Source organism: Rhizomucor pusillus, assembly GCF_041956525.1.
Source record: "Rhizomucor pusillus strain CBS 183.67 unplaced genomic scaffold VTP01scaffold_16, whole genome shotgun sequence".
In the NCBI taxonomy this organism is placed as follows: domain Eukaryota; kingdom Fungi; phylum Mucoromycota; class Mucoromycetes; order Mucorales; family Lichtheimiaceae; genus Rhizomucor; species Rhizomucor pusillus.
This window is the reverse complement of record NW_027192158.1, coordinates 133,519-160,768: the sequence shown is the minus strand read 5'-3', so window position 1 is coordinate 160,768 and position 27,250 is coordinate 133,519. Positions and strand designations below refer to the sequence as shown.

General features: G+C 46.1%; 12 protein-coding genes across 12 annotated transcripts; 6 read left to right on the top strand and 6 right to left on the bottom strand.

The window, feature by feature from the left end:
• Positions 1-550: 550 nt before the first annotated feature.
• On the top strand, positions 551-1,866 carry VTP01DRAFT_3309 (uncharacterized protein; the record flags this gene model as incomplete). Its single annotated transcript, XM_069381866.1, has 2 exons — positions 551-632; positions 695-1,866. The coding sequence occupies 2 exons, from the start codon at positions 551-553 to the stop codon at positions 1,864-1,866; spliced, it is 1,254 nt and encodes a 417-aa protein (XP_069236467.1).
• A 266-nt stretch (positions 1,867-2,132) lies between these two features.
• Positions 2,133-3,591, top strand: VTP01DRAFT_3308 (uncharacterized protein; the record flags this gene model as incomplete). The annotated part of the gene is made up of 5 exons (XM_069381865.1): positions 2,133-2,410; positions 2,475-2,556; positions 2,627-2,881; positions 2,941-2,968; positions 3,029-3,591. 5 exons carry the CDS (start codon positions 2,133-2,135, stop codon positions 3,589-3,591), a joined length of 1,206 nt encoding a protein of 401 aa, XP_069236466.1.
• Positions 3,592-3,839: 248 nt separating this feature from the next.
• Positions 3,840-6,532, top strand: VTP01DRAFT_3307 (uncharacterized protein; the record flags this gene model as incomplete). The annotated part of the gene is made up of 8 exons (XM_069381864.1): positions 3,840-3,900; positions 3,978-4,046; positions 4,159-4,274; positions 4,335-4,448; positions 4,817-5,122; positions 5,200-5,498; positions 5,566-5,639; positions 5,700-6,532. The coding sequence occupies 8 exons, from the start codon at positions 3,840-3,842 to the stop codon at positions 6,530-6,532; spliced, it is 1,872 nt and encodes a 623-aa protein (XP_069236465.1).
• A 2,092-nt stretch (positions 6,533-8,624) lies between these two features.
• Positions 8,625-10,679, top strand: VTP01DRAFT_3306 (uncharacterized protein; the record flags this gene model as incomplete). The annotated part of the gene is made up of 3 exons (XM_069381863.1): positions 8,625-9,950; positions 10,013-10,223; positions 10,309-10,679. 3 exons carry the CDS (start codon positions 8,625-8,627, stop codon positions 10,677-10,679), a joined length of 1,908 nt encoding a protein of 635 aa, XP_069236464.1.
• Positions 10,680-11,103: 424 nt separating this feature from the next.
• Positions 11,104-13,792, top strand: VTP01DRAFT_3305 (uncharacterized protein; the record flags this gene model as incomplete). The annotated part of the gene is made up of 5 exons (XM_069381862.1): positions 11,104-11,448; positions 11,667-11,957; positions 12,011-12,107; positions 12,167-12,298; positions 12,357-13,792. 5 exons carry the CDS (start codon positions 11,104-11,106, stop codon positions 13,790-13,792), a joined length of 2,301 nt encoding a protein of 766 aa, XP_069236463.1.
• Positions 13,793-14,001: 209 nt separating this feature from the next.
• Positions 14,002-14,740, bottom strand: VTP01DRAFT_3304 (uncharacterized protein; the record flags this gene model as incomplete). Its single annotated transcript, XM_069381861.1, has 2 exons — positions 14,002-14,600; positions 14,671-14,740. The coding sequence occupies 2 exons, from the start codon at positions 14,738-14,740 to the stop codon at positions 14,002-14,004; spliced, it is 669 nt and encodes a 222-aa protein (XP_069236462.1).
• A 641-nt stretch (positions 14,741-15,381) lies between these two features.
• On the top strand, positions 15,382-16,533 carry VTP01DRAFT_3303 (uncharacterized protein; the record flags this gene model as incomplete). The annotated part of the gene is made up of 6 exons (XM_069381860.1): positions 15,382-15,638; positions 15,698-15,782; positions 15,839-15,922; positions 15,991-16,164; positions 16,224-16,286; positions 16,342-16,533. 6 exons carry the CDS (start codon positions 15,382-15,384, stop codon positions 16,531-16,533), a joined length of 855 nt encoding a protein of 284 aa, XP_069236461.1.
• An 86-nt stretch (positions 16,534-16,619) lies between these two features.
• On the bottom strand, positions 16,620-18,386 carry VTP01DRAFT_3302 (uncharacterized protein; the record flags this gene model as incomplete). Its single annotated transcript, XM_069381859.1, has 5 exons — positions 16,620-17,224; positions 17,288-17,417; positions 17,478-17,669; positions 17,772-18,095; positions 18,165-18,386. The coding sequence occupies 5 exons, from the start codon at positions 18,384-18,386 to the stop codon at positions 16,620-16,622; spliced, it is 1,473 nt and encodes a 490-aa protein (XP_069236460.1).
• A 1,751-nt stretch (positions 18,387-20,137) lies between these two features.
• VTP01DRAFT_3301 (uncharacterized protein) lies at positions 20,138-22,794 on the bottom strand (the record flags this gene model as incomplete). Its single annotated transcript, XM_069381858.1, has 14 exons — positions 20,138-20,445; positions 20,519-20,705; positions 20,768-20,883; positions 20,946-21,007; positions 21,096-21,126; positions 21,190-21,281; positions 21,348-21,364; positions 21,425-21,526; positions 21,591-21,725; positions 21,780-21,937; positions 22,000-22,201; positions 22,269-22,441; positions 22,515-22,635; positions 22,711-22,794. 14 exons carry the CDS (start codon positions 22,792-22,794, stop codon positions 20,138-20,140), a joined length of 1,788 nt encoding a protein of 595 aa, XP_069236459.1.
• A 502-nt stretch (positions 22,795-23,296) lies between these two features.
• On the bottom strand, positions 23,297-25,115 carry VTP01DRAFT_3300 (uncharacterized protein; the record flags this gene model as incomplete). Its single annotated transcript, XM_069381857.1, has 4 exons — positions 23,297-23,464; positions 23,537-24,228; positions 24,304-24,936; positions 24,992-25,115. The coding sequence occupies 4 exons, from the start codon at positions 25,113-25,115 to the stop codon at positions 23,297-23,299; spliced, it is 1,617 nt and encodes a 538-aa protein (XP_069236458.1).
• Positions 25,116-25,161: 46 nt separating this feature from the next.
• On the bottom strand, positions 25,162-26,672 carry VTP01DRAFT_3299 (uncharacterized protein; the record flags this gene model as incomplete). Its single annotated transcript, XM_069381854.1, has 3 exons — positions 25,162-25,922; positions 26,008-26,234; positions 26,308-26,672. 3 exons carry the CDS (start codon positions 26,670-26,672, stop codon positions 25,162-25,164), a joined length of 1,353 nt encoding a protein of 450 aa, XP_069236457.1.
• A 77-nt stretch (positions 26,673-26,749) lies between these two features.
• Positions 26,750-27,185, bottom strand: VTP01DRAFT_3298 (uncharacterized protein; the record flags this gene model as incomplete). The annotated part of the gene is made up of 3 exons (XM_069381853.1): positions 26,750-26,849; positions 26,904-27,063; positions 27,131-27,185. The coding sequence occupies 3 exons, from the start codon at positions 27,183-27,185 to the stop codon at positions 26,750-26,752; spliced, it is 315 nt and encodes a 104-aa protein (XP_069236456.1).
• Positions 27,186-27,250: the final 65 nt, after the last annotated feature.

Genomic DNA, 27,250 nt, shown 5'->3' with positions numbered 1-27,250 from the left:
GAGCGCGCGCTTTTGACACGCTTGGTGTCCAGCAAATCCTTTCACTTGCTGCAATCGTTACATACTATATCGTATAACATTCGCTACACTGATTTCATCCAACGTATAATAGTATCATTAATCAGCTTTAAATCTATATGTTATTAAAATACTGCGATAGATTGATCTATAAAGCTAGAAGACTGCGTTTATGCAGTGCTTAAACGACCTGGTTTTCAATAACACCGTAGAATGCAGAACCTACGGGTTCCGCCGCGACGATACTCTACGAAATATATCATGCCGAGATCCTGTCATATGCCAGGACGACGGGGAAGAGCAGCTCTTTTAAAGATGACGTGATAAACTGAATTAGACATATACGCGGGACCTGAACCAGCAGACGAGGTGGTGTGCCACAAACCAAGAAAAGAGTGTACTTTCTCTCTCCCTGACCATCTTCACCAGTTGCATCGGCATGGCGAAGGAGAGAGTTGTTTCTCGTAATTCAAGTCGCCCGTTATTGCAGCGAGCTAAAGGCAGATCCCTGCTTGACCCCGCGCGACGATCTATGGCTACTGCGACTGCAGGCAAAAAGAGAAAGCGGTCTATGAAGGCAAAGGCGACTGTCAAGGCAGACTCGTTTTCTGAAGGTACGTAGTTGTTGTTGAATCCACGCTGGCTCTGCCAAAGAAAGCACTTATCGAGCGTGTAGATAGTGACATTGATGATATACAGCAGGACGACATTGATCCTTCCAAACCTAGACGTTCAAGCAGACTTGAGAAGAAGCAGACGGCAGTCGAAACCAAAGCAACAACGGACGCCATTTACGAAGAATCGTCAGATGATAATGATTTGAAGAGTGACAACGAAGACACAGCAGAGGAAGACAATGGCGATAGCGACGCTGATGAAGATACAGAAGATGATTCCTACACAGCCGAAGTAGATTCCGAAGTCGATGAAACTTACCAGGAAGAAGGGAGAGAAAAGGATGGAGAATATGCAGTTCCATCGTTGGATCACACGCGCCACGCAGAAGAAGTGGAAAACGTTGCTGTCGAGGCATCCAGCCCTTTTGGTGAGAATAGCCCATTGTCGTATTCGCCCAACACCCATGGCAGACATAAACGTCGCAAGCTACGCCGGCCAGCTTCGAGCACATCTAGTTCGATACCTGCGTCAGATGCTGCAGAACTTGGAATTATTGAAGAAGACGAGACGTTCGCAATTGCCTTTATGGATTCTCCTTCCCGCAATGCAACACCTATTACTATCGGCACATCAAAGGGTCTGCGTTCTGATTCTCCAAAAAGTCGACTCACAACGCACAACAAAAAGAGCAGCTCGCTTGCAGAGAAACTAGCACTCCGTCTCGAGCAAGAAAGCTCAGAGCTGGATCTCAGCAAGCACGTTGTTGTACCTGAAATCAGGTTTGACCGACAGGATAGTAAGGAGCAGGAAGATGAAAACATCCACGACAACGAAAGCGGAGACGACGTCGATGGCGAGGAGATGATAATCGACTTTTACAATGAGAGCTCGGAGCGCAAACTAGTCCACGGAGAAGACTTGCATCCTGAAATGCAGCTGGATCCTGTAAACGTTGAAGACCTTGATATTCATCCTGCTCCTACGCTGATCGAAAAGGAATCATCATCAATCGACCAGACAGAGCCAACAAAGGACCAGGACAATACTCACGAAAACCAAGGAGATGGAACACAAAATCGTGGCTTTTGGTCATTACTCTTTGGACGGAAATCCTCGGCATCAGATGAAGAGAATACCCGAGAGCAAGGCGATCCTGAATCTTCTAATGAATCCGAGGAGCCGAGTTTCTGGTCTCGTTTGCTACCCTATGGACCGCATTACGACTTGTAACCCCATCATTCATTCCCTATCTCTATATTTCCTCACAATACCATTGATTATGTACCATTCATTCAATTCATTCCTATTTTTTGCTTTACATTATCCTTTTTATTAAACGCGGAAAGAAAATTAGTTCACTATGTGTGATTTTGGGTGTATAATGGGCGCGGGGATTGGAAATTGCCGAGAACGCATTTGGAAAGTCCAAGCTCTCCCGCAGCATCTCTTCTGTCAGACCACCTCTGCTGCAGCGCACATAGTACACTTTTGCAGCCATGAAGCGCTCATTGACAGAATACACAGACGACTCTAACAGCAGCGGCAGCGAACGAAACACTAGACAGAAGATCTCGCTGGATGGCTCCTTTGAGACCAACACTACCAGCAGCAGCCCTAATACTTCACCGACCTCACCTGGCTACAATGCCTCGCCTTACCGAGTACGAACACCAAGTACCCCACAGCGCAGAATTTTAACTCCACGAAGATACCTGGGATCATCAAAGATCACTGATTATCAACTGCAACAGAAACTTGGCGAAGGAACATTTGGGTATGAAGCGTACACTTGAAACCGATGCACAGGAGGATTCATTTCACACGTTCGTTGTCAACAGAGAAGTACACCAAGGTGTAAGCAAGAAGGACGGACGAGTAGTTGCGCTGAAGCGCATCTTTATGCCAAATGAGAAAGAGGGCGTACGTGAATAGACTTGTAGCAATGAGTTGTTATTGTGTGTTAGAATACTTTCTAAACCGCAATGTTTAGATGCCAATAACCGCTATCCGTGAAATCAAGATACTCAAACAGCTTAACCACAGAAACATCGTGCCATTAATCGACCTTGCAGTAGAAAAAGTCGTTGAAAATGGCCAGGTCAAGCGCCAAGCTGTTTACATGGTTTTTCCATACATGGACCACGATCTTGCAGGCCTTCTTGATAACCCATCCGTAAAACTGTCCCTGCCACAGATTAAGACATACATGCAGCAACTGTTGGAAGGCACTGCCTATTTGCATCATGTAAGTTTTACACGGAGATGTGGACGTTTAAGTTACAATATAACTCACAACATATGTAGAACAAGATCATGCATCGTGATATCAAAGGTAATAATTCTGAAAAGATAGTGTTAGCGACTCTACAGGCGTACTTACTGTTGTTTTCAGCTGCGAACCTACTTATCAACAACGAGGGCATATTACAAATCGCCGACTTTGGACTTGCACGCGGCGTCGAGGAAGAAAACCGAGAGTATACCCACAACGTAGTCACTAGATGGTACCGGCCACCAGAACTGCTTCTAGGCGAATTGAGATACTCGACAGCGATCGACATTTGGGGCATTGGATGCATATTTGGCGAACTTATCAAAGGAAGGCCCATATTCCAGGGTAGCGACGATCTTGATCAACTCAAAAAAATTTTCAGACTTTGCGGCTCTCCCACCGAAGAGTCAATGCCAGGTTACAAAGATCTGCCTGATGCATCCAAAGTCCATTTCGACGACAATCCACGCATAGTAAAAGAAGAATTCTTGTCATTCGATTCACAGGGTGCAGATTTAATTGACAAATTACTGACGCTCGATCCAAAAAAACGAATCTCAGCATTCGATGCATTACAGCATGATTTCTTTTATACCCTACCACCACCAGCGCTACCATCCGAATTACCTAAATACGAATCATCTCACGAATCTGATCGATATCGTCACCGAACCCACAAATAAAGTTGCTTTTATTCATTTGCCCAAATCCTGAATAAAATCATCCGTGTTTCATAGTTGGACATAATCTACATAGCCTCTGTATACATTTATATCTGAACATTAAAGTGGGAGCCAAACTTTGGGCTTTGATGGATTTAAGCTCTTGAAGCTGGAATTAAGTCACGAGGCCGGAGCCAACTGGTAGCCTCACTACTTCCTGCACACACGAATTCTTGTTGCATACCGTCCAGCTAATCTTGCTTTTCACAATGGAAATAACGTCCGGTCCTTTCTTCACAACCTCGTCAGGTCTTATTGATAGCATAGACAGTGCGTATATAATTAGCAACCACGCTGCACGATCAATGATCTTTATAAGTTTGCTGATGTTAGCTTTGATGGCGTAGAAAAGTTAATGGTCATTCTAAGAGATGGTCGCAAACTTATCGGTATATTACGATCGTTTGACCAGTTTGGTACGTTAAACTAGAGATAAGAGAAAACCTAAGGAGAGTAAACGGAATATACATAAAGAAGACTCATATTGGATCTCTATCTTCATCCAAAACACACACGCAAATTGAACAGCAAATCTTGTGCTTCAAGATACCATTGAAAGGATATATGTTGGCGACTGCTACGGCGATATACCTCGAGGCATATTTTTGATCCGCGGCGAGAACGTCGTGTTACTAGGAGAAATTGTAAGCTAAAGCAACGTTGTGCATTTTTGTCTTTGCTAATTCCAATTATCTGGCCGGCAGGATGTCGATAAAGAAGAGAATACAAAGCTAAGAGAGCTCCCTATAGAAGAAATCCTCGCTGCCCAGCGGGAAGAGATGGAAATGAAGCAAAAAGTAGAAAAGATTCGAAGCCGAGTATTACACGAGCAAGGATTCTGCGTGGACACTCAGAACGACATGTACTAGCAGCTTAAGTGTAACTAGTGGCTTATTGTAGTTTTGCCCTGATCATCCCCCTCCCAACCTTTCGAATTTCCGAACTTTTTTTTCTCTTCTTCTCTATCTTCTAAAACCCACCTCGATAAAAGACTCATGGAATATCATCCGGTTGTCACAGAGCAACTCATGTATGTAGCCTTGTTTGTTTTACAATGTCTGTCTTAATGCAAACTAATTGTGATCTTTTTTTTTCTTTCTCCCTTTTTACTTTCTTTTCTGCAGCCTTGTAAGTAGCAAAGAATGCAGATCGATCTGGGAACATGCCGCTGAATGTTTTACTGTAGTGCCCAGGATGTGGTGTACCAACTCCTCCCAATGCTGCAAACATGTGTGTCAACTGCATTCGCAACGAAGTTGACATTACTGAAGGAATCCCAAAGCAAGTGCATATTCATTTTTGCAGAAACTGCGAACGTTATCTCCAGCCTCCCGGAATCTGGATTACCGCAGCACTCGAATCTCGCGAGCTCCTGACGCTGTGCTTGAAGAAACTTAAAGGTCTCAACAAAGTGCGTCTGGTCGATGCCGGATTCATTTGGACGGAACCTCACAGCAGAAGAATCAAAGTCAAGTTGACTATCCAAAAGGAGGTAACTACAAAGGAAGAAAAATGTTTAAAGGAAAAAAATAAAAAATGCTTACAAATGGTCTTGATTAATAATCCCAGGTCTTTGCAAGCACCATCCTGCAGCAAATTTTTGAAGTAGAGTATGTTGTTTCATACCAGCAGTGCGATGAATGTACTCGATTGGCAGCACAGAATACTTGGAAGGCTGCGGTGCAAGTTCGACAAAAAGTAGAGCACAAGCGAACATTCTTGTTTTTGGAACAGCTCATCTTGAAGCACAATGCGCACAAAGACACAACAAATATCAAGGAGACCAAAGACGGTATCGACTTTTACTTTGGACAGCGTGCACATGCTATCAAGATGCTGGAATTCCTTAGCGCTGTTGTACCGATAAAGTAAATTGACTAGATTTACATGGAACTTATTGTGTGTTCTTTACTGACATTAATGCACCAATTTTAGATACAAGACCAGCGAGCAGTTAATTTCCACAGATATCCACACGAGCGTCAGCAATTACAAATTCACGTATTCAGGTATGGCATTACTTTTCAACGTTGCTGCTAAGCAATGATGCTAATACACTGTTGGAATAGTTGAAATTGCACCTATTTGTAAAGACGATCTTATCTGTATTCCCAAGAAGCTCGCAAACAGTCTGGGCTGCATCAGTCAGCTTCTTTTGTGTACACGAGTCAGCAATACCATGCACGTATTGGATCCCAATACGCTTGATCAAGCTGATATTTCAGCATCTGTCTACTGGCGCTCACCGTTCCCTGCTCTTGCATCTGTAAAAGCCTTAACAGAGTACTATGTATTGGATGTCGAGCCTTTGGGTCCTGTAAAGGGCAGGAATGTCTTGGCAGATATCCACGTTGCACGCATGTCTGATTTTGGCCACAACGATACGGAATACATTGCACGATCACACTTGGGTGGTATCCTGAACCCTGGAGATACTGTCCTTGGTTATGACTTGTCTCACAGCAACTTCAACAACGAAGAATTCGACAAATTGGATCGACGCTCTTTGCCGGATGTTATTCTTGTCAAGAAATCTTATCCTCAGCGACGAAAGAAGACCCGTCAGCGCAAATGGAAGCTTCAGCAGCTTGGCAAGGAAGTCGATGAGCTGTTGCCTCGCAAGCAAGACCAAGCTCGTATCGAGAACGATATGGAAATGTTTATGCGTGACATTGAAGAAGATCCAGAGTTCCGATCCAACATTAATATTTTCAAGAACGCTCAGGTCAAGGATGATGAAGAAATCAGCATGGCCGGGGACTCTGAAGTAGAAGAGGAAGACTTCCCAGAGATCTCTCTGGAAGAGATGTTGGACGAAATGCAACTTAACATGGATGGACCTGACGAGGAGCCTTCAGCGCCGTCGGCAGCACCTGCTGAAGAAGATGTTGAAATGCGCTAAGGGCCGCATTCTTTAAATCATTTGTCTGCTTATGCATGACATGTATATCTCTGTCCTTCTATGTATCTCCATCTCCTCTGCATCTCGTTATTCTTTTTTCCTCTGCATATCCCTTTTGAAATCCAGTAGTTAGATGAATTGTAATTAAAGCCATCTTTTCTTCTTCTGCTTGTCTTTGCTGTTGCGCTCGGAAAACAATGCGTTCTGTTATTTCGTTTGCAAAAGGGAGGAGCAACAGCGGCATTGAAGGGAGTAAATAAAGAAGAGGAATAGGGAAACAGGCTGTTGCCCTGGCGACAATCCATTTGGTCGACTTGCGGGACAGAGATTGCCAGATGCCCGTCTTTTATGGACTCTTTTTTTTCTTCTTCTTTTGCTGTCTTACCAATGAGAAGGGTGAAAAGTTTAAATCAAAGCATATAGTTTGCGGCAAAACACCTTTGGGGTTTCGTGCCACCACAGGGTTTATGTCGGAAATAAGGTTGCTAGTTTAACTTTGTGGACCTGTACCGACGAGGGTTATGTGTAGAAATGAAAAAAAAAAGGAAAAGCAACAGCGTTACATTTAACAGGAGGAGGGCATCAAGGGTTTTGCTCATGAAATGAAATCAGCCTTTCGTTCCCTGGATAAACGGGAGTCATGCTTTTTTCTTTTTATTATTATTATTACTATTACTATTACTATTATTAATATTATTATCATTATTATTATTATTATTATTATTATTATTATTATTATTATTACATCTGTATACAGTAGTACATATGCTATGTTGGTGCCTTTTCTTTCATCTCTCCATAAAACCAGCAGGCAAAGGACAAGATCGGTTTAGCGGCCTAACTTCTTATTACTTGCATGCATAGGAGAATCCAGGGTCCTTGGCAAGTGATGCGTGTCAACATGCATGGTCTTCTAGTTTTTCTGACTCGGCCCTTTCAGTGATCTTTTCTTCCTGCCTGTTAGATTTGTTCTTTGTGAGGAGGCGATGGACCAACTAGAGCGTGTCTTTCGAACCTCCTATATATTACCCTGCCCACACGCTGCGCCCAAAGTTGCAAGTGCCTTGTTTCTTGCATTATTGCAACATGGTATTCTATCAGGTTGCGATCTGTGTGTCACTCGATCTGCATCTCAACCGGAGATATATGCATTGGACGTTTCAACGTCTGCATGCATTTAGATCACATATATGTGTATACCTTCATTAGAAACCGAGACGAACAATCGTGGATTAGGAGCCTAGCCCATTTCTTTTTATTGAGGAGGAAAGGGACGGGCGCGGGGCGTGTTGGCGAAAAGAAAAGAAGGCACGGCTATCTTTGGTGCAATGATTTAGTTGTGGAAGGAGCGGGTTGCCATGGATATTTACACCCACATTAGAAATGCATAGGTGTGTGATGGAAGTAAAGACACACGACTAGCAAGAGAAAAAAAGGGTCCTGTCTTTTCTCCCCCCACGCTCTTCTCCCCAGAAGAGGAATAAGCCCTGAGATGCAACCCCCAAGGGAAACACTAGACATACCTGCTTGTAATATGTTGCTTGCAAGAACAGAGTGAACAGTTTTAGGAGGATGGCAATAAGAAGCAAGTACGCGTAAAAAACAGCCGCGTGTAAGTAGAGCGTGCTTTCAACAAGCTTCCAAAAACGAGTCGTGTTGATCGAGGGGGTTGCTATCCATCTTATTCTCTCTTTCTGTTTTTAACACTGTCACGGATTTTGTAAACAGTTTAGCATTAATTCAATATCGTGCAGTGCCACAGACGTAAAGATGCGTTTGGCCCTAGCTGAATTTATTGAGACTCCAACAGTAATAGAAGGAAAGGTATGGGAGATGTGACGATTTAGGGAAAAAAAGGCAAGGTGCACATTTTTGGCGGGATAGATAGGAGGATTGGAGAAAAGGGTTCACACATAGAGAGAGAATGAGTGATGCAGCCCTCATTCAAGGAAAATAGGCTAGGTCCGTATAAAAGAAGTGATCCTTCCTTTGCAACCTTTTTCTCACTCGCCTCTATCTCTCTTTCTTTTTACATTTAAAACTCTTACTACTATTTTCTTTTTCCGCTCCTTGTTGAAAAATATACCCAAACATGGCGTCGCCAACAACTTGTTCTCTTTCAAGTATGGACGATAACACCATTGTCGAAACGACAGGTTCAGGGAAAGAGGAGCAGCAGCAGCGACCCATCCGCAGTGCCAAGGAGATCCTCCTTGAGCTTATACAAAAAGTAGAAGTCGACGATATGCGACGAGCGATGCGAGCTGAAGTGAAACGACTGCTTGCAGACCACGAGCGGCTAGTAACAATGCTGCAGCAGCGTTCAGAGATACTAGAGCATGAAAATGACGAACTCAAGATTGTATCTTCCGAATCACAGCGTCGATACGAAAAGGCCGTGCGCGAAATGCAGTTTTTCAGGCACAAGTACGATAAAGCCATGGAGTTAAACAAGCAATATCTCTGCCAGCGGCCGCGCAGTTTATCAATAGGCTCGACTTCGTCGGATGAGCTGGATCGTCATCCGCCTTTGCCCGAACAGCAACTCAAGCATCAGTCTCAGCATTTACAAAACTATCCGCTAACTCCCACCAGCCCGCAACCGACTTGTCTGCCTGGAGCTATCGATACCACCACCTACGAGCGTGCAGCCGACCAGTACGGACGACCAAAGACTACATCCATGCCGTCACGCTCCTCATCCACATCCACCAACTCGTCGTCTGCCAACTCGGTGGGTCAGTGTTGGCCAGGTACGCCCATGGCTACACCTTGCACAGACCCAACACCGCCTGTCCCGCGCCGTCGTCAAAACTCAACAGCTGCTAGCGTGCACAGTGCACAGTCAACAAGCACGGATGGGAACAAGGACGGCAAGACGCCAAGAAGGAAACGGTCTTGGCAATCACAGCAGCAACAGCAACAGCAACAGCAACAGCAACAGCAACAGCAACAGCAGCATTCAAGTGGTGGAACCAGTGCGTCCAACCCACCACCTGTTGCAACAAGCTCAACCGCTACCGCGTCATCCAGCAACAGCGCTCCAACTACAGCGGTGCACTCTGTTCCCATGACACCTGTGCGTTCCAGCACAGCCACAAATGGCTACACCGGTGCCTCGCTCATACAGCAGCGACGTGTTGATCCGCTTATCTTTGGTGGTTCGGATGCTCTCTGGGAGACGATTGCCAAAAGCAAAGGCAGCGACGTCACGGTCGAGAAGATTATCAGCAACTTTCTGCGCCGGGGTGGCTCGCCTAATACAGCAAAGCAGTCTGCGTCCGCCAATGCTGTCAAGTACGGATATGGCATGATCCACGCATTGATTGTCACCAAAGCCCCTGGATCACTCGACCTGTTGCTGCAGCAAGGGGCCAATCCAAACGTCATGACGCTCAGTCAGGTGGAAGACGACAAGGTACTTTGTGTATAGATACTTCCACGTCAATTGCATGAATAACTGACAGCGAACACTTGTAGGTCACTCCATGCTACTTGGCTGCATCTGTAGGCTGGCTCACAGGATTGCAAAAGCTCGTTCAAGCTGGAGGAGACCTTCTGGCTGCACGCGGCGCCGGTGTCAAGAACAAGACCGCATTGCACGTCGCAGCCGAGCACTGCCATGCAGCAGTGGTGGAATACATTGTGGGCGTTACTCAGGGCGCTTTGAATCTGGAGGAGGATAGTAATGGTAGGAAAAAAATAAGAGCATTTTTTCCATTGGCTCAAATACTAACTTTATGCAACTTCCTATTTATTATTTTCGTTGTACGTAGGTGCAACCGTACTTCACTATGCATGCGCTTCAGGTCATACGGATCTGGTCTCCTTCTTGGCAAGATCATGCCAGATACCGGTCAACCAGCCAGACCACCGAGGAGAATTGCCATTGCACTGGGCAGCGCGCCATGGTCGGTTAGAAGTAGTCACTCTGCTTGTTGAGCGATGCGGATGTGACTTTAACGCGTATGTTCCACGCAAGGTCGGCACACCCCTGGACCTAGCCAAGGCAAACGGGCACAAACGACTGGTGGATTATCTCAAGGGCCTCGGTGCATTGACTGCCAAGAAGGTTGACAAGCGACGAGAAGAAGAATTGGCGAAGGGACACTTGGAATCAACTCTAGCAAAAAACGGATTCTCTTAGTAATCGCATACTATTTAAATTCACTTACACCACAACAACAAAAGCCTACATGCGTGTGTTGCATTTTGTGCACGTTTTCCCTTCTAAACTCGTCTCTTTCCCCTCTTCCGATCTCCTCTTGTTCTCCTCCCCACGATTGCTCCTATTCTCTCTACCTATCTCTCTCTTTATTATTACATTGATCTCGTTCTCGTTACCTTTTATCCTTAGTTTTCCCCCTTACTTTTGTATACTAGTATCATTAAAAAGTTCGTTTGCTGTGTTGCTTAATATGCTATTTGGGGGATCGAGTAGCTGTTCACGTGTGGCAATCCTGTCAAGTGGCGGAGGAGGAGGAGGGCCGCTGCTGCTGTTTCGATTGCCTCTTTCTTCCTTTGCAACCATAACAACAAAAACATATCTTGCACCAGTTGCCCTTCCAACAATGCCGATTCGACATGTCGCGGATCAATTTCGCACAAAATGGAAGCGGTCGAGCAAAACGGATGTGTCGGCGACCACCGAGTCTCATCCGCCATCTTCCACTCCATCCCGGGTTACTGACAAAGGGACAGCGCCAGCAGTAACAGCTCCACCAACCACGACGGCAGCACCAACAACTGCAAAAAAGTCCGCAAAGACAACAGCCGGACCTCCACCGCCACCTAACCCTGACTATGGACTGAGAGGTATCGGCGAGTACCAGTTTGTAGAAGCACTCGGTCAGGGCAAGTTTAGCAAGGTTGTTCTCGCCAGGCATTACTTGACGGGCGAGAAAGTAGCCATCAAGGTAACTATTCTCCTCTAACTTCATTCATGCATAAATTATTATCGTCTTGTACACATATTATTCCTATTTTCATTGTCTCTCGCTGCGAGGGATCATCGTCTGCCCACATTGCTGTTGTCGAAAACATCGTGGGCTCGAACCCCTTTTATCTCTCTACCTCTTTCTTTGGTCTCCCGGCAGGAGCTCCGGTTACTAAATGTTACTATGCCCTTTTTTAGATGATCGACAAACGTATGCATGATTACCGCATTCTTTCACGGCTGGTCCGAGAAGTATCGCTTATGGAAGTTCTGGACCATGAAAACATTGTCCACTTGATCGAGACATTCGAAACAGCAGATTCATTGTATCTTGTTATGGAGTATGTCCCAGGAGTCAATCTCGATGAGCATCTGCAGCAACGACCAAACCGCGCACTTTCTGAGAACGAGGCTCGCAAGATATTTAGACAGATTGTCGCTGCTGTTGATTATTGCCATTCGCGCTGGGTCGTCCATCGTGATCTCAAGGTATACATGCAGACTTTTCCATTCTTCAACAACTCCGTTGCTGATTTAAACAGGCACCCAACGTGCTGCTTACGGCAGATGGACAAGTACGCCTAGCTGATTTCGGGCTAGGTAACAGATTCGGAGTGCAGCGGCTCAAGACAATCTGTGGTATGCAAAAGTGGTGGTGGCCTGTGCATTGTGACACCATCCAACTAATCTTGTTAAAGGATCTATGCTGTATTACAGCCCTGAGATTATCACAGGCCAAAAGTATGTAGGCCCGGAAATCGATTGCTGGTGCCTTGGCATCCTGCTCTTTCGAATGACCGCCGGGTTTGAGCCATTCGGGCATGCACGCAGTAAGTGGCCTGTATACCCTGGTCTAACGAAACAATGTTACTCACTTTTAATTTTCAGCCGTAGGAGAACTTAAAAAGGATGTTGTCGGCGGCAAATACCCGATGCCAGGTCACTTGAGCGAGAGTCTTCAAAATACTATACGCAAATGCTTGTCGTTGGATCGGCGACAAAGGCTCGGCGTTAAGCAAGCCTTAGCAGGAGATCCATGGCTGAACGACCACGGCAGATTAAGCGACCCCTTTAAAGCAGAAGCCGACGATGCTGTGCAACTGCGTACGGATAAAGAGCTGGCGAAACGCGATATGGAAGAAGAGGAGCGAAGAGGATTCCGCATTCGAAAGACGCCCATCTACCACCCGATTAACACATCAATTTACTTCACTGGCACCATACCCGCTACTCCTGATTTAGAGGAAAATCTAAAGGCACTGGACTTGATGCGCGCCGAACTCTTCCAAGCCGTACGGTCTATCATTGATCAGGTTCAGTTACGACCTTTACAGAATGTCAGTCTAGTAGAAATCAAATCTCCTATCAACCACATTTTTCGAAAGTTCAAACCATCTTCCTCCTCCTCACCCGACAGCTTGTCCCTCCGCAAGACTACATCTACACTCAACATTTCGCAATTGTACAAACGGGTCACCAAAGATCAAATTAACTATTATTCACTGGAGCACAATGTCCGGGCGATATCACCCACCACCGCCGTTTCCGGCTATTCCTCCGCGACGCTGTCGACGTTCTCACTTGAAAACAATGTGATTGCCGGGCAGCAGGGCAGTCAAGAGCAGGATGCATTCGAATTAATATTGTTGGTGCGATCTGCATGTGAATTGCTTGGCGTCACTTACAAGCACGAAAGCAAGACCCAGCTGCTTTGCATACTCACCATGCGCAACCATGTTGAGAAGCCGTCTAGACGGCGCAGCGAAGCTGCAGGTGGCGGATCGACGCTTCAATCCGGTATGCATTCAGGGACATCGGTTCCAAAGCAGCGACGGCGCAGCCACTTGTCGCACGACAGCGCAAGCAGTGTCGGTAGTGAGCGAAGCTGGGCCGAGCGATGGCATCGCGGTCTTCGACGGATATCGTTTCCACTGTTGCACCAGAGTAACCATGCACCGGCGCAAGGGATATGGTCAAACTCGATCCATCTCAACAGCTCCGCTGCGCCTGGAAGTATGGCAAGCACGGGCCAACATCAACAGCAGCGGCAACAGCAGCAGCGCGAGCAACAAGATAATTCATCACCTATACCCGTCATGTCTGAAGATGGCACTGCCACGTTCACCATCGAGGCGTTTTCTGTGCCGCTGCAAAAGAAGGTAGAGAACCACCGTCGCATTGTCGCCGTTCGATTTTCCAACGTCAAAGGGTCACACAAGGTGTTCAAACTCGCGACGGGATGGATCAGCAGCGTGCTCGCCTCGTCGAACTCCAATGTATCACTCAATTCATCCTCTTCCTCCTCCTTCCAGATACTCAAATAGGTATACCTCTGTCTTTTCTTCTTTTTTGTTGTTTTTTGTTCTGTATGTATAACTTTTATCAATCCCCAACCCTATATATCCCACGCAAAACCCCGTCCTTTTATTTCCTTTTCTTTCTCCACAAGAACCCAACCCGCACAAATTATATACATATATATGTTCTTGTGTGTGTATCACCCTGCTGTGTGCGTTCTTTGCAACTTTTGTTCCTAATGAAGAACATGAATTCCTGTTGTAACCAATATCAAGAACATCAACAGCGACGATGCTGGGAATATCAATGTACGGCTGCTGCTCGATTTGTGCACAGCGTATTCTTGCCTGGGCGACGACAGTTCGCGTGGAGAAGCGAGTGACATGGATGCAACGTTTGGTGTATACAGGACAGGTGCGTACCGTGTTGAATGTCTTTGTTCTTGATGGATGGATGCTGCTGAATAGAGCTGCTGCTGCTGGGAAGCCGATCCTTTCTCCAGTGCTTGTTGTTGTTGTTGTTGTTGTTCTTCCTCGTCTTGCATATTATCATCGTCATCGTCATCGTCATCGTCGTCGTCGTAATAATTGTCTGTTAACTCGGGTATTTGCTGCTGCTGCTGTGCAACCTGGTCGTTTTCTACTTCGTCGTCTTCTTCGTCGTCCTCGGAAGCTACAAACTCCTGCTCCGCTTCTTCGCTGTCCTCGTCATATATCATAGCAGCATCGTCATCGTTATCGTTGTCATCATCGGCTATTTGAGGTCCCAGAAAATCGACCGAACTGTCATCATCCAACGCTGTTGCTACAATGATGGATTGAGCATCGACGCCTCCTACAAAATGTCCAAGATATCTCTTTTAATAATCACACTTGTAGGATCCTAAGAACGATGATAAGGGTACTTGAAGCCACATGGACTGTGGAGAGCACGGCAAGTAGAAGGACACAAAACGATAGTGTCTGCGTTTGCATGTACGGGTTAACGTTGTGAGATAGGGTCTGCTTCCCAGACTAAATAGTTGTAAAAGGGAAAAAGGATCGATTGGCAAGTTCGAAGATTTGCTACTGTTATTGTTGATTTTACATGCATAGTGTTTGTATGTAAGTTCACCGGAGGAAGTCATCTCGAGTTCGATTCACGTTGAGCTTCGTGCCTACTAGACCTATCTCTTAGCACCATCAAGATCAAAAGTATTGCACTACACAACCAAGTGGAAGGATCGGTGTAAGGTGTTCACACATATTTTTTTTGTATTTTCTGTATAGTATATTGTATATTGACTAGATAGAAATGAGCAAACGAGTAAGTAACATCATGCTTTGCAGAGCTTTCTTGTTTGTTTGCTGATTAAAACGCAGTTATTGTTTGCTACTAAAGCAGTTTGTATCTATTATATCATACATCACTAGCAGATATTGTCTTTATGAGACCCTTTGTTTCTTATCTTAAACATCATGTGTAGCAGCTATTCGTTGATCTATGTCTATTCACTTGCAGCAGGAGAGCCTGTAGCTTTGTGAGACAGTTTTAACCGGAGCTTATTGTCCTCGAGTAGGCTGTTTTCCGGGTTTTTGCATAACGTCGACCTCCTCTTCTCTCACGTTAACCACTCATGTTCAATCCGAACCGTCTCAAGGTTCAGCTCAAGCTGTCCATAAACCGGCTCAAGATGCTGCAAGCAAAGAAAGCGTCCTTGAATCAGCACCTGCGCCGGGAAATCGCGACGTTGTTGGATAAGGGCAAAGTCGAGAGTGCGCGTATCAGGGTCGAACATATCATTCGAGAAGATTTGCTCATGGAGGCCATGGAAATGCTCGAACTTTACTGCGATCTTTTACTTGCTCGTTTCGGACTTATCGAACAGTACAAGTACGTTGTATGTTTCTTCTGGGAGACGTGATGTCAAGATATTAACGAATAATATATAGAACGTGCGATCCAGGTATTCTTGAGGCTGTTGTTACACTTATCTGGGCATCCCCTCGAACAGATGAAGTCAAAGAACTTGTAGCTGCAAGTATCTTTGGATCGACACCGTATCTCCTTCCTCTGACCCCTTCGATTGTTAGATCAGGGACCAGTTCGCGGGCAAATATGGCAAGGAATTCGTGGTCAATGCACTTGACAATACAGATGAAATGGTTAACCCGAGGGTAACTGCTTCAAAATCAGAGTAGCGCACTGAGGATTGTGTGTGGCTCACGCACGCTGGTGCTGCTAGGTACTCCAAAAGCTGCAAGTTAGTGGACCTGATCCGTACCTAGTGGAACGGTATTTGGAAGAAATTGCAAGATCATACGATGTGCCGTGGGCTTCAGATATCCTCGTAGCAGAGGAAACAAGTGAAAACGATGATAACGATGATGGAAGCGGAGGTGGAGGAAGAGTAGAGGAGGTAAAATTTGTAACTTTCATGTTCCTTTGTTAGACACAGAAACTGAAACTTGGGCACAGCAACCTTTGGAACCTCCATTGCTAGCAAACCCGGTATCTGAAGCTACTCTCGGAACTCCCAAAGTTTGTACTTATTCGACTTGCTCTATGGATGTTTACTGACGAATTTTACGTAAAGGACGGAATTGTCGCAAGTCCTCCCGAGAAACCGCCATCGCCTACTTTGGACCTTCCCGAAATTCCCAGTAACCTGCCCCCTTTGAAGAAACCGACATCCTCTCCAGCAAGTCAGAAATCACCGTCGACAAGCAAGAACGCAGATGATTTTGATTCTCTTGCAAAACGTCTGGAGGCCTTAAAGCGGAGATAAGGAAAAAGAGCGCGAGGCACAGCGGTGTATTGTTTCTGCAAGGGGTATATACCAGAGAGTTTATTTTATCTATTTTACACACAAAGCTAGTCTTCTTTGGAGGCTTTTCCAGAAACTGGTGCCTTAGACAATTTTTGTTGATATGCCGCTAACGGCACACCATCATCACTATCGTAATAATCATCTGATGTTTCTGTCTGATGATGATGATGATGATGCATTAAATGCTGTCGTTCAGACAGGATGCCTTGTTCACCGTTGTCCCATGCGTTAGCATCATATTCGTAGTAATCTTCATCTGTACCTCCCGACAAGTCCATCACACGATCTTGCATCCATTGAGTCCGTTCTTCAAACATTTGCTCAGTTTCGACTTCGGCGTCACTGTCAGTAATATAGCTGCCAGAGTCATAGTAATCTTCCACAGAGTCGATCTCATCGTCAGAGATAGAATCGTTATCCAATGTTTCCAATGGCTCGGATTCAGTTTGCATGTTGTTCAGCATACGCATCCTGTCTTCGAGGGTGATTTCACGAACCAGATATCCTTCAGAATCTCGACGCACGAGGTGAGGCGCTCGTCGTGTCCGTCTAAGCTCCTTTTCCTGCTGTCGTTTGTATCGCGATGAAAATATAGAAGGTCGTAAGTCATCAGGATCGCGTGGTGGCCAGCAATATGGTAACCGAGGATCTACAGACACGATATGAGCTGAGTAAAGAAGCCCAAAATTGCAACTATGCAAACAAAGCTTACCGGTACCAGGGCGCACAGGAAATGTCAGACCGTCTCCAACGCAGCGCTGCGGCACCATCCACAGCAACGGGTTGGAGCCCAAGACAGCACAGATGTTCCTGTACAATCCAACGTCGTACGGATAATTGACCTAAGCGCAGACTAGTCTTCAGCAAACCCATCCTTCCCAACCTCGAGTGTTTCACCTTACCGGTAATATTTTGCCTCGACGAATAAGCGATTTAACTTTGCTTCTCTCCCAGCTTTCAATAGATGACTGGTTCTTGGACATACAGTACAAATGATATACACTTAGAACACCAACACAGAATATGACAATGAATGCCAAGATGAAGTTCAAGACAAGGAATATGACCTCGGTTGTGCTCGGTTCGGCTTGAAACTGTGTGAATCTTTTGTCAGTCTAGAGCTGGGACTCGATCTCGCAAGGTATTCCTCTGATACTTGCGCGAAAATGTCGAATGTCATCCATGATCCTTCGTACCCGCCAAATTAGTAATCCGAGCGCGTAACCGCATGCGATATCCACGTAAAGCACAAAGCGCACAAAGTGTCCATAATTATCGTTGCCAACACAGTTGCTGATCCAGGGGCAGTGATGATCCATCTTCAAAACGCATCGACGGCAGTAACGACAGTGGTGTGTTCGAGGAGGTTTGTACGTTTTGCAGCTTTTACAGAATCGCGGGCCGGTCATACCGGTATCGGTTGCACGCATGTCACTTTGTCGCCAGCGCTTTTTACCTGCAACGTCGTTGTTACCGCCGCTGTCATCTTGGTTGGGTGCAAATGTCGAGTAAGGCGGCTCCTGGAAGGATGTTTTGTGTGTGTGAGCGTGTGCGCGCGAGATGAAGCGAGAAGCAGAAGAATTGCTTACCCAGCCCACAGGAACCCTGCCAGGATCAGTTGAGCAAGCTAAAAAATAATTGTAGTAGACCAAAAGGACAAGCACGTTAAAGGGTCCTAGCAGCTTCAGCGATTCGGCATTCCAACCGCCCAGGGCAGGCAAGAAGATGAATAGCTGCGATGAATAGGCGATCGTTGCGATCAAGAGCGATACGCCTACAACGAATATCCAGCCCGGAATCCGTTCAAGCATCGGGGTCGGTAGTGGACTGACGCTGCTGCTACACTTGCAAACGGGAAACGCCTGCTGCTGAAAGTGCGGGGAAGAAGCCAAAAGAAGAATAGAATTTTTAGCCGGTCCCGCTCGCGGACAGTATGTTTCCCCAGGTTAGAGTTTGCATGAATAACTCGTTGACCGTATCACTAACATGAAGTGTTCCGATGTCGATATTGGACAGATATATATGGCTTGGACATGTCTACGGAAACCCGTCTCTGCGTTTACATAGCCATCCGGAAGAATAAATTTACCATTCACCCCATCAGGCTGATGTGTGCAACTAGACAGTTGAGCGAAACTGCAGCTCTGCCTCTGCTGCTGCTGGTGCTCGCAGCATACTTCGTGAATTCTTGAGGCGAACATGGCTATGCCATATGCCGGCGGTAGTAACTCTATACGACAGTGCATTTTTTGTTATAATTACTTTAAGAGCCTACAACACACGTTCATGTCATCTTATGATGTACATTATTCCTTGCTTCTGGACCATGTAGTTCTTCTCTGTGTCGCGTGTGGCCAGAGCCAATGCGCAAAATGGAGCAGCCGTGACGGCAATGCGCGTTCCTAAACTAGTTAACAAAAAAGGTTTCAAGCGCGATAGCCACAATATGTCATAATTCTCACAGTCGACGCAGAAGTGGCAAGACCAGCTTCGTCCTTCCTCAGTGCTGGAAGAAGCAAAATGAACTATACGCGTAAGTGAACAATGCAGCAGCCTCTCGACAGACGCGGACGGTCTATGGCAGATGCATAGGTCGCTCCATGATCACCGATTACGTCTAATTGAGGGAAGCAATCTCTGGGCAGTCAAGCAAACAAACAATCTTCCAGAACTTCAAAGGTACCCATACGAATGCTCACTCTACACACACACGCACACGATAAAAACGTTATAGAACAGCACAAGTAAAAGATGTTTACAAGACTTGTGTTTATTCAAAATATTCATTTTCAATTGTTTATAAAAAAGATTGATGCCGTTTAGTTCACATTGTTGCCAACGATATATCCAGGGACCACAGTGAGGAGGCGGCACCGCCAGTCCCCACCCACCAATGCCTACCTCCCCCTAGACTTCGACGTCGAGTTGGTATCGGACTCCACCGAAGGATCAGGTAATGAGAGATGCTCACTACGGGTACACTTTTAAGTCCCCTGCCGATACCCAGTGGGGCGCGTCTGCAGGGAAGGTCCGGGGAGCTCAATCACGACGGGAAAAAGATTTAGTGCTCCGCTCCGTATTAGAACTACTGTCCTCGCTTTTTGCAACTTGTGGTTTTTTTGGGTATACTGAAAAACTATGGAATTGAGCGCTTTTCTTGATTCTATGTATGCGTAAAATAAATATTATGAATACTAGCAATCTTTCTTCAGCAAAAATCATAGAAAAGTATGGCGGATACGTATATAAAAAGTCTCCAAAACGTTGATGCATTGTCCCCTCGGAGTCAAAAACGCGGCAAGCTGCCGTTTCAGTGATTCGCTTTGCAGAATTCATGAAATCCAGGCAGTGTTAATCCTGTGTTAAACTTGAGAGAGGTTCTGGTAACAAGAAGAACATGTACGGTAAGCTTCAAGTGCGTTGATTTACATTGCTTGCGAGACTAGTCCTTTTCTTTCCTGCTTTTGGTCGTTTACATACATGAGCGCTGAGCCATCTTACACCAAAAGGTACTAAGAAGGAGTATGGATAAGAAGACTACAATCTAATATATCCTCCATCTTTATTTTTTATCAGGCGCAGTCATTGCAAGACCACGTCTGCTTGATGCCTTTTCTCTGTCTGACATGTAAGATATCGGAGTACTCTGAGTCGCACTGAACTCGATAGGAGCTGGTAAAGTAGATATGCGCGGCACGTCCAAGTGAGACGCTGCTCGAGTCTCCATCACTGGTCTGCTTGAAGGTGCATTGCCGTTGCCGTTGGCTGGTAAGCTGTGAGGTAACTCTGACAGCCGGCGCAAACGCAGTCTATACAAAATAGCGTCTATAGTCAATTCGATTTGAAGGTGGTTTCTAATGATGGACATTTCTAAAGAAAGCATCAATAAAGAGAGCGTGTTAGAATAATCGCATTATACCAGAAAGTTAGAAACAGAAATTACTTGGCCAGGTAGCACGCTCGCCGCGATTTATGGCCTCCATGACCGTACGAAATGACGGATTGGACAGGACTTTTAAAAAATCGCTGCAACCGACTTCTGGGATGATGGTGATGTCTCCAGAATATTTCTGAGAAATGATGGATTGGATCTTGTTGAAAAAGGACGGTGCGATTCCAAGTTCTGTAAGCTTTAAACAAGCAAAGATGATTAGTCTGTATCGAGTCGATGATCCGTGGTTCGTTTATTTACCTGAGTGCAACGATGCTGGATCTCGGATTTGGCCAGACGCATGCAGAAATTGGTGGCGCGCCTGGCCCGGGAAGGCGTGCTGGATCTTTGTAGAAAGGGTATCACGTGTGGATTTACTGTAGGGTGACGTTGAGATCACGTAAAGATTTGCATACTGGAAGATTTATAGCGGACGTACCTTGACATACAATGAAATGGTTGACGTTGAATAGTTCTGACAGCTTATTCATAGGAAGATCACTGAACCCGGAAAAATCAAAAAAAAGCGAGGGATGATTAGTTGGTCTGCCACACACCATTTGATAGAGACAGGAGACAGAATATTTACTTATCCACTGAACCGTCGATGTAGAGTTGATCTGGAAAATGAGCACAAATGTTAAAGTGTGTCCACAGCTATGCATGCAAAAGGTATTGCTTACCTGTCGGGTTCCAAGGTACAATATTTCCGTTTTTATCCTTTGCGTACAAGGCTGACGAGCCGTAAAAGACTGGTACGGAACAAGACACAGCTCTGTAATGGTCAGCAAATCAGTACGCAAGGAAGCTCTCATTGAGATATATCTACACAATGTCTTACACAGCCGACCAGATCAGCTATAGACGCAAAATTTAGATACTGACGTGTAACGCAGACTGAAACAATGGCCTACATACCACATCCGGTGCCGTCAGATAGTTCAAAAGACGTGGCTGGTCGTATACAGTTGACGAACTAACTGTAATGTTGAGGATCCAGCGTGTCCGATTAAATGCTTCCTGGATGGAGCATCAGTGATATTTGCGCGCGACATCTGAGCTGTCGACACCACTGAGCACTTGCCTGGAAGGTGATGTCTCCGATATTGCTTCGCATGGCATCCTGGAGAATCTCGAGGTCATACAATTGTCCCTTGCTTAGCAGGCGATGGATCCTCATTAACGGGGTATCAGGTTGCTCTGCACGTTCAAATACATCCTAAAATGCCCATCATTCAGAATTTCTTATTTAATCGATTTCGCACGCTCTTACCAGTTTGAAAGCAGAAGGGTCGAACATCTTGGGTATCTCGTCAGAAGTTTTTGTGCACACCATGGCAGCAACAATGCTACCACTCGACGCACCAGAAATGATACGCGGTAGCAAACGGGCTCTGTGTAAGCATCGAATGACGCCAAAGTGGTTGAGACCTGAGTGATTAAAGACCTTAGCGTGAGAGACGCAAAAAAAGCTATGCAGTCTTCTCACTTACCCAAAGTTCCACCGCCACTTAATAACAAGGCTGTTCTTCCGAAACTTTGCCGGATCGTTGTGAAAAACTCTAACTTTGCTCGCAGATCAAGTTCTGGCTCTGACGATGGTTCATCGCATATCCAATTTAATTGTCGTACGACTTCGTCAATGTACGACAAAATCAAGGTTTTAGTGCCACTTCTGCTGTGTGAATATAACTGCTGATTTGGACAATAGAGTTAGTCTATCCTACTTGCATCCATCTGTGGATCATTTTGTTTTTCTTACTTTGGGATTTCCCATATCACCCAGGTTCCTGGCTAGACTCGTACGTAGAGCAAAAATCATGGCTGATTGGCTCTGTGTTGTTTGTCTAACATCTCGAAGCTGGTTCAATTTCGCCTGGATAAGTTCCCAATCGTAGTCTGGAGACCGCGGTTCCTGTTTCCAAGCATCGTGACCTGGATGTAATACATTTCTATTGCTGAGCAACAAAAATGGGATGTGTGTGGGGGGAGATCCTGCCAACATTACCTTCAAGATCATCCAGCATAGTGGCAGCTTCCGCCCACTGCTCATAGTTGGTTGCAACTTGCAGCAAATGTTTGTAGTATGCTTTTGCACCGGATGGGTCGGCCAGTTGCTCGCACAGTCTCTATGACATGTGTGAGTACTGGGTGCTTGCTGCTATATCTCTGTCTTTGTCTTGTCTCAAACTGCTGTCACTCACGTTGGACCAGTATGAAACAACTTCGCTGGCAACAGATTTCACACAGCTTAGATCGGACAGAGCGACATTGTCTGCAGACAACATTCGACCGAGTGATGTGAGAAGGAAAGGATTGACAGAGAAACCAATAGGATGGCCCATTTCTTTTTACACGTGAATTCTTCGCGACGACGAGGCAATTTGGCAGCTTGCATACAGACTACTACTTTGACGCATGATAACGCCGACCAAAGCGATGGTGCCATCGCAACTTAGTGATATCAAGAATTGGGCGCTGGATGGTTTCACGCGCCGTTCTTTCAGCAACAGAGGGACTCTAAGCAACACATTGTGCTAAGAGAAAGTGGATAGCTTGGAAACGATCTTTTTATGCAGCCTATCACCATTGCTGGTAATTGGTGACATATTTGGAAACGAGCGAAGGCAGGTCCCCAGCAATATCTCAGACAATGAAAAATGCATAATCCCTTTAAATATGTATATTATAATACGCATTGGTGTTATATGTGTTGTACAGTGCGTGTATGTGCGTGTGTGTGTGCTTGAGTGTGCTTGGGTGTGCGTGGCGTGCATGTGTTCCTGGGCTTCACACTGCCCTGTCGAGGGACTGCTTGAAACCACGGATCTTTCGGCACTCGGCCTTGAGGTTATCTGCAATGGGGGAATTCCACTCGCCAGAGGCATAGAATTTGCGTGCGTAGCGCAAACATACCTCTTCTCTATAGTTAATGTACAATTTGCGGTTGTATTGACGCTATTATACACGTGTGTGAGAGAGAAGAGCTGTCGATCGCATTGGGCAAAAATGGGAAGAAACAAGTGTTACCTCTTTGCGGCGTTCATCCTCGGGGTATAAGTGAGTCTGATGAATTAAAAAGTCGTGTGGCAGGACCCAGTACTCGATTCCGGAAAGGTAGATCTCGTAGAGACACGCTGCCTTGTTGGCACCGTAGCCGATGAAACGTTCGTCACACCATGGGCTCGACTCTTTCTTGTACACAATGTAAGGCTCATACGAAAAGTCGTAGGAGGTGACCTTGTACAACTCATCGGTTCCGTACCAACGTGTATAGTTAGTAGAGCCGTGGCCCTTGAACCAGGACCTGTGAAACATGCCGAGCTTCTCCTCTTGGACAAGCTGCAGCAAGCTCGATTTGTCTGTAGGGAACGTGTGCCAATCTAGACCATCCTTCTGTTCAATATATTCAAATGCAGGCACGACGAGTGCGGTGCGACCTGATCGCAAGCGATCCATTGCCTCCGTGTTGTTGCGGATAGATTTGCGCAGATCAGTGCAAATGTGGAAATCGACATCGAGCATCATGATATAATCGGTCCGGGCAAACAGTTTGGCAACGTTCCGCCACATGTTGAACTGGCGATCGTACTTGTCCACAATGAGGTGGATATCAACATATTTTTGCATATCCGGGCTTTCAGAGTAGAGTTCTCGCAGTTCTTTCATGGTGTCATCTTTGGCATCATCGTCGTTGATATGCACGGCAGCCGAAATGGGACCTAATGCCACACGCACGGAGGTTAATTGGAACGCCGACGCAGCTGTGTTGAGTTGTAGTAATATAATGTACTTGCCTCGGTGATTACTGGCCAGACGACTCAAGACGGGAAAACGGTTGCGAGTGACAAGGGTTGCCATGGTAATATCTTCCTTTTCGAACGTCTCGGTTGCGCGGAAGAAGAATGGAGTCATGTCACTAGGCCCCATCGAGTCTGAGAACACTTTGCTCATGATAAAGCTTTCGGGCATTGGCTGGGTTGCGCCCTGGGAACTGGACCACACAACTGTCTGCTCGTTGTCATTTTTGTTTCCAAAGCCGAGTACCTGTCCCTGCGCGGCAGCTGCAGATTCAACTGCATTGCGGGCTCTCGGGAATATGGGGCTGTCGCGGTACCCACTGCTGTAGTTGATGTAGAAAAAGCTGGCAGTGTAGATGACTGACAGAATCGCGTAGCCGATGAGCAGGGTTTTACCGCACTTCTTCAAAGCCTGACTCGGGTCCAGCCTCATTGTCATTTGGTATGCAAATGCGGACGGTTGAAAGGGGAAAGCAAGGTAAAGTACGGGAGAGGGAAAAAGATAGCAATAAAGACAAGTGACAAGAGAGAGAGAGAGAATGGGTCTTTTCAAAAGGAGCGTCAAGGTGGTCACCAAGCTATGTTTGTGCGAGGAAAAAGAAGCAGCCAAGGTAGACGTAGATCCTATCTCTGGTTGGGACGTGTGAAGGGTAATAAGGGTGCTAATATGCTTATGCGCACTAACCTGCGTTGCCGATCCTAGTATGTCTCGATTTGTAGAAAAAGGACGGAAAGAGGAAGAACCAAGTACACAACAAAGAAGCGCAAAAATTAAAGTTTTTGATTGGACTGTTGCACAAGTTTGTCATTTTGGAAAAAAAGGAAGACAAGTGAAAAAATAGAGGACAGAAAGCATTAAGCACCTTGTTTCGTATAATGGCCATACACCAAATCGTACCCATCAAATTCATACAGGATTCTATCTGTTCTTTCGTAGCCTTCCAGCATGCTTCCCATCGAACGGACCATGTGGGTGTGGTTGTGATGCTCTTTGTGGTGCGATGTAAAGAAGGTCACAGTGAAAGTTTCCGGGTCAAAGATGTGAATGACTTGTCTAACCAATGCCTCAATGGGAGTCTCGTCACCGCGGTCTGCATGCGTCTGCTCGACGGGTATATTCGTTTCGAAAGATGCGTAAGAGCATGCTGGCTCCGGTGTGACGTGGATAGTAAAGTAGCGATCGTCCTGGAGACCATTGCTGGAATAACCGCATGGCTCAAAAAGGAACGAATCGATTTGCGCATCCGGGTAAAGCTGGCGGATTCCGGTAACCCGGTCCACCCATTTGCCTCCGACAGTACCTGGCTCGGTAACCTGAGGGTCGTGATAGAAATGCTTCTCCATGGCTTTGGGGTTCAAGCGCGTCATGAGGATTTCCACGGTCTGGTCTGGATGGGAGTGGCCCCGGTTGCCAAAAGGGGAAGGATCATCGATTGACACGGGCGTCGATTGCCCACTGCTCAAAATTTCCTGACCAGCAGCCAGGTCGCTGATAATAGGCGAGTTCAATTGAGAGCGCGGTCGTGGATGATGCAACACATCGTCGGCCGGTTTCGTAAGATAGAGATGCCAATGGTCTCTGGCAACCTTGCCAATCGTGTAAGCTGAGCCATTGTCTGTAATTGAATAAATCAGGATTAGATCACAATGGCAGCTCAGGAACGAGCAAGGTCCATGCAGGGATGGGGATGATGAGCTTACCAAAGTAGCGGTTGAGGAACTCGACCTCACTTTCCCAAGAACGGTGCGGACCAACCTGGCGTTCAGGGAACATGAACGCCTTGCGGGAGTAAAAAACACGCCAGACCTTTTCAAAGCCACAATATTGTTTAGCAACCTCCAAAATGCGGGGAAGGGCCAAGAGCAACGTGGTGGTACCACAAGTCTTGAGAATTAGTTTGTGTGGGTAGACAAACATGGATGACTCACTGCGAAACGATAGAGGTTCGATAAGTGCTGCATGTCAAAATAAAGCGTGATCCGCTGACAGATGGCCTTTACCTCAAAAGATAGGCATCCACATGACTATTATTAATAACATTGAGGACCGTGCACTTGACGATGGCAAGTACATCATCCCAGACCACGCGCGGCACCACACGCAAGCCTGATTTTTCAGTGGAATAGTTTTGGGCCCGTGACCGAGGGGGGCTGAAACGGGCTATATTTTCGCTCTTGTCATCGTCATCGTCGTCATTGTTGCTCAGGATATTATCGTCATCCGAGGAATCGGAATATCGCAAGTGCTGGTGGTCCAGCAGTTTTTGTGGAGAGGGAGAGAACCAGACTTCAAGGAGTTTTTCTGGTCCTTCAAAGCAGCCTTGCTGTGCAGAGTAGTTGTCGCCTTGAGTAGGGAGATCAACCATTACTTGTGTAAGTGTGTAGTAATAATATATAGAGGAGATCCTTTTACGAGATGTGTTGCAGTACTGTTGTCTTTATGTTAGTTGTTGGGCGGAGGGGCAGGTGGAACACCAGAGTGCATAGCAAGTTTTGAAAAACGCTTCTTTGATATACTGTTGGGACTTTTCCTGCTACGGTGGCTGGAAAGGTCTCAGGCTATGTACGAGACAAACAACGGCTACTTTGCGACGTACGAACGCAGACGGAAGAGTGTCGTGAGACGGGATGGTGGGCAAACCAAGGTGTTGATGTGGATTGGTGTTTGTAAACAGCCACGAAGTTGCTCCAAGAAGGGGTTGAGACGCTGTGGCGTGCGCTCCAAGAGAAGTTTGTAGAAAAGAAGAAGGTTTATACCTTGCCAGCGAAAAACTTTTTTTTGAGAAACAACATCTCAGTTCATAGTCCGACAGGGTTTACTCACTTGTCGTAGCACCAGTGACGCTATGCCTAAAGAATCCTGAAGAAAAAGTCGTCATATTCTCCAGTTTTGAGCGGTTTTAGCCTCATGGAGTCTCGCAGCAGATCCTCCTACATGTCCATG